At 39.3% G+C, this 5,445-nt stretch overlaps 1 protein-coding gene across 4 annotated transcripts in view; it reads left to right on the top strand.

Moving 5' to 3' along the window:
• MYO5B (myosin VB) overlaps positions 1–5,445 on the top strand; it is a 339,707-nt gene that overhangs the window by 328,919 nt on the left and 5,343 nt on the right. For all 4 annotated transcript variants that reach the window (XM_072992940.2, XM_072992941.2, XM_072992942.2 and 1 more), the window contains 4 exons: positions 904–1,055; positions 2,004–2,093; positions 2,933–3,083; positions 4,481–4,766. In XM_072992940.2, coding sequence (XP_072849041.2) covers positions 904–1,055; positions 2,004–2,093; positions 2,933–3,083; positions 4,481–4,766 — 679 coding nt within the window. The remainder of the gene's footprint in view (positions 1–903; positions 1,056–2,003; positions 2,094–2,932; positions 3,084–4,480; positions 4,767–5,445) is intronic.

Genomic DNA, 5,445 nt, shown 5'->3' on the forward strand with positions numbered 1-5,445 from the left:
GCTTGTTGCATCATGATTTGCTCATAAAAGGCATCAGACATTGTAGTCAAATATGTTACACTGGAGGGGTGAAGAGCTAACCAAATGGAAAAAGCAATAATAGATTTTTGGGACCCTTTCTCCTTCCCTGGCTGTTTCGTTTTTTAAAAAGATGGCAAAAGGCTGAAGTTTGGAGAAATGATTCAAGTGATACCATGGATTGCATGTAGTTCTAGTCCTCCATGGATTCTGCAACAACATTATACTGGGGACCTAAAATGTTCCTTCCTGAGAGATAAGGAATGTTATGTACATCTACTAAGTTACTATTTTGATGCTTGAGATGTATATTCCTAATGTTTATAAACAAGTTATGAGGATGATATTTCAGAGATGCAACCAGCTGAGACAGGACCAAGATAATCTTTTATGTATGTTATGGGAAATTAACAACCTGTACCACTGCAAAATACAAGACTGTGATGCAGATTTCTTAATAACCACATGCCTGATTTTTGTACCAAATGTTCAAGAAGCTTGGTTACTTCTAAAAAGTTGTCTTAAGCTACCCAAAGTTAGCTTTGAACCTTCCCAAAGATGCATTTTCATTCTACTCCAGCTAATAATTTCAGAAGTGTATACTTTACCCGGATTTTTTTTTTAACGGGGGATTTTTAAAAAATTCTAGTCATTGGATCAGCTAGTGTAAGTAATTGTAGATAACAGTGTTCAGTGCTTGTGTGTGCAAAAATGAAAGAGAACACAAGAGACCTGTTGGACCAGCCCACTGGCCTGCAGCATTCTCTTCACAGTGTGGCCACCCAGACATGTGTGGAAAGCCCTCTCTAGAAGGATATGATTGGAGTGACTGCACTCTCCAGCCCCACACTGAAAGGTTGTTGTTTTCTCCCCCCATTCTTACAGATCTGAAGCCTCAAACGGTCTCTGCCACAGTGCCCTGCCTTCCTGCTTACATCCTCTACATGTGCATCAGATACGCGGATTACATTAATGATGACCACAAAGTGCACTCCTTGCTTACCTCCACCATTAATGGCATTAAAAAAGTATTAAAGGTATAAGGAGCGTATTTAATGGCTAGGCTTTGTTCTTACTTATTAAGAAGTGTAATCATTTTAAGGACATGACTGCATAGTGGGTGAGTAGAGTTATCTGAAGAAAACGACATGCCTTGGCCCTCGTAGCACTGAGGAACGCCTTCCTTTTTTAAAAACAGTTTCCTTCTAAGGACGAAATAGTGCCAGACTCTGATCCAGAGGACTCTTCAGACATGTGCAAGCACTTCTGTAAATGCAGTGGGGATTGTGTAAAGGTTTCCGCCCTTTCCTTTTTATTTTAGACTAAGTCCATTGGTTGCACCAAGTGCTGGTTTTGGAGCTGGCTTAAGTTGCACTGCCTTAACTCATGGCCTTTGCCTCAAATCTCCATGATCTTAGGCTGTACAACACCTGAACACAAGTAGTAATTGTAGACGAGGTGGCCATGTTACATGTGCAATGTTATAGGTAAAAATAAAATAAAAACGAAAGAACAAATAAAAAAAGACAAAAACGTGGCAGCTTAAAAACTAATTGTTATATTTTAATTTCATGAACTTGCCCACAAAAGCTTACATTAAAATATAAGTCTTTAAGCTGCTACCACGTTTTTGGCCTTTTTATTGTTTTATTTTTACTTTTATTTTGCTGTTTCCTATAATGAGCATAAGAATTTGCAGGGGGAGGGGAAATACCACTGTAGAAGTGCCAAGATCTGAAGAAAATTAAACTAATCGGCTCTCAAAAGAGCAATTCTGAAGGCACACCATCCCCAAGAACGGCCCTTTGTCTCTCCATATCAAGTCTATCTTCTCCCTGATGCTTCCTCTACTACCATGGCCCTTGCATTTGCCAACATAAGCAGATTTTGAAATAACAGATTAGTCCTTTTCATCGTAAAGTTAAGGCATAAAAACAGAGGCTCAACAGAGGGCTTCAATCATATTTATTTTGGGTTCTTCACAGAAACATAACGATGACTTTGAGATGACGTCATTTTGGTTGGCTAACACCTGTCGCCTTCTACACTGCCTGAAGCAATACAGTGGAGATACGGTGAGAGAACTAGAGTCGCAAGAGTGACTGCCCGTTTGCTAACAATAATGTTTCTGTGTCTCTGTAATAAGAGGTTTCCTAGTCCATGTGTAAAATTATCTGCTGAGTTGAGCAGTGCTCCAATTCATTTGTGCTCCAGGGAGGTTTTGGCAGAATGGTCTTCAGCATCTTAATCAAGATAAATTGGGTCTGCAACAAAATATTGCAGTGTGGAATGTTCATGTTCGAGATTCCAGTTTTCTATGCTCCCCACTCAGTACATTCAGCATTCCATGCCACCTCAAATATGTTAGTTCTTGCTGTATTCTTCTTTCTCCTCTCATTATTTTGTGGTTCATTTTCTCCCTGGTACTTCTGCAAATGCTGGTGTTCCCCCAAATCCTGCAGCTACTTTTTATTACATGGGATGCTTTTGGGGGTATAAAAATCCACATTTAGAATTTGAATCTGCCATTAGTATGTATCTTTCAAATTCTTGTGAATCTGGTCTGCAAATTATTTAAGCTTATTTCTGCAACAACAGCACAGTCTTTAGATAATGAGGAGTTGCAGGGTGAGAATAAGTTTGCAATCCTATGAGCTTTGAGTGAGCGTAAACTCCACTGGACTCTGTGGGACCTACTTCCAAACAGACCTGCAAAGAATTACACTGTTGATCTCAGATAAAGTACTTAATTTCTACTTGGTCATGAAAATCACCAGCTGTTCTGAAGGTTATATTTGCACAAATCCATTTTGCTTGCATACCAAACACTAAGAGATATATTTTTTTTACCAAGATACTAATCAGTATTGGCTTATTGTCTTGGATATATTATTTAATTGTTCTTCTTTTTTAGGGTTTTATGACACAAAACACTCCTAAGCAGAATGAACATTGTCTGAAGAACTTTGATCTCACTGAGTATCGCCAAGTCCTAAGTGATCTTTCTATTCAGATCTACCAGCAGCTCATTAAAATTGCAGAAGGCACCTTACAACCCATGATAGGTGAGACACCAACATTATTATTATTGAACTCTGCCTTGTGATTCATTTCACAACTATCCAAACTCTCCCTACTCCTTAAATTCCAAGAGAAGCGGATTCATATCCATCATGTTCTGGGTGAGGGAAACAATCCATCAATCTGAAGAATGCCCCAGACCGCATGTTTGCACAGCCCGTTAATTTCAGTGGGGTTTACAAAGAAGAGATTTCCTGGTGGTGGGTATCAGGTTTTCATGCTTAAAAATACTTTTAGAGAGATACTTCTTGGAAGAATGTGTGCATAAGAATCTTTAACCGGAAATGGAAAACATGGGTTTTTTAAAAATGAACCCCGTGATTAAAAGGTGATAGGCATCTGGTGTGGATTATCAGTGCCAATTAAATGAAACTTCAGAAGTGGGTTACATATAAACCTCTGCTGTGACAATTTGTATTTCACCAGGCCTTCACAGTCTTCAAGACTTCTTTGTTATAAAAACCAAGCAAATGCTGCAATTTCCACAGTCCTGAAATCTGTACCTAATATCTGGCTTCAAACTTATTATGTAATTTAAAAAAATATATTTTTACCTGCCTTTCTCCTTTAAAAAAGAGCCAAGGCAGCTTACATCATTACTTGCACAACACACTTATGGTACTATGTTAAGCCAGGGATGGGGAATAGGTGGCTATCCAAATATTGTTAGCTGTAACACCTGTTAGCCCCAGCCAGTGTAGCCAATAAGGAAAGCTCATGGGAGTTGCACTCTATTTGGAATGCCACATGTTCCCCATCCCTGCTCTTTGCCCTAGTCACTTTTTGAAAGGTTCTGCAAGTCTAACCATTTTTAATCTTTCCCCATCTCCTTTCTTCCTTTGGGCTAACTACTTGAAAAATAAAATTTATTCCGATTCAATACTAAAGCTTTACTATGTATTTATTATATCTCCACACAGAGGTGTTAGTAGTTTTTACGGTATGTTAATTGAGTTCTAGCCCATCCTGTTACCCACACCATTTTAGAACTTTATGGCCATCCATTAATTAATTCTTCCTAACATAACGATGTAAAAGAAATACTGAGTAAAGTTATCTTTCCTGTGTCAACAGCAGGGAGATTAATCTGACAAAGTAAATCTTCCTTGGTGCTTAGGTGAAACTTTCCCAAACCCATCGTTCCCTCGAGACCACAGAGCCCTGCATTTATTTGGTATAAGGATGGCCACTGCCTGCTGCTGTCCACTCTTGATCTAAAGATGCAGCATTTGGTGATGAGAGGCAAACATTTTTTCTTATTTAGGAACAAGCAGATGCACTAAGAAGAAACTACTGAATTTGAGAAAACAAAATAAAATGACATTGAGAAGTCCTTGCAATACCTAGTTTGCCTTTTAAGAATGATTTCTTTTCTTTCCAGTGACTGCGGTGTTGGAAAATGAAAGCATCCAGGGCCTGTCAGGCGTGAAACCAATGGGTTACCGCAAGCGAAGCTCCAGCATGGGGGACAGTGACAACTCATACACTCTGGAGGCAATCATCCATCAGTTGAATACTTTTCATAGTGTCATGTACGATCAGGGCCTTGACCCCGAGATCATCCAGCAGGCCATTAAGCAACTCTTCTACATGATTACTGCCGTGGCCCTGAATAACCTGCTGCTAAGGAAGGATGTCTGTTCTTGGAGCACTGGAGTCCAACTGAGGTAGGCGGCCAGCCAAAACAGTGGCTTAAACTTCGTCACCCAACGCTGCTTGTACATCTCCCTATACCGCTGTTCTGCAGGGTGAGGGGAAATAGTCTGATGCAGTTGGAGCTTCGTCCTCAAGTCTTGGTATGACTAGAGATGTGAAGGCTCAGAAAACAAACAGAAAAATTGGTGTGTGTTCCCCCCGCCCCCATTACAAGTTTACAGATTTTTTCCAGTGGAAAAAATATGGAAACTTTGGAAAATGTGGAAGGACGTGCCAATAAAAAATATTTTCTTTCTTGGAATCAGTAAGATACTTTTTAAAACAAGGATTAAATTATTCAGAATACCAGGAGCTGCATAGTATGAAGACTTTGTGAGACAGTCAAAAGAATTCCTCTGCTGGCTGTGTAGATTTATACAACACTCAAATGCAAGGTGCATTTCTGCACTTAATAGTTGCTTCCGTCTTCTTGAGACAAGTATGGGGCACCCTTCTTTGGTTCTGCATTCCCTTGTTTTGGTGACCTTTGTTCTATTTCAATAGAAATGTGTTAACAATTAAAAGCAGGACTGTTTCTATCCAAATATTTTGTTCATTACAAAATCTGTGGTTTCTATTTTGTCTTGTTTGCCTTTCCTAGATGATTAAAAATAAGAAACTTGCATTTTGGGTAACGTAATGTACAACAGG

This window comes from Pogona vitticeps, chromosome 2, assembly GCF_051106095.1.
Source record: "Pogona vitticeps strain Pit_001003342236 chromosome 2, PviZW2.1, whole genome shotgun sequence".
Taxonomy (NCBI): domain Eukaryota; kingdom Metazoa; phylum Chordata; class Lepidosauria; order Squamata; family Agamidae; genus Pogona; species Pogona vitticeps.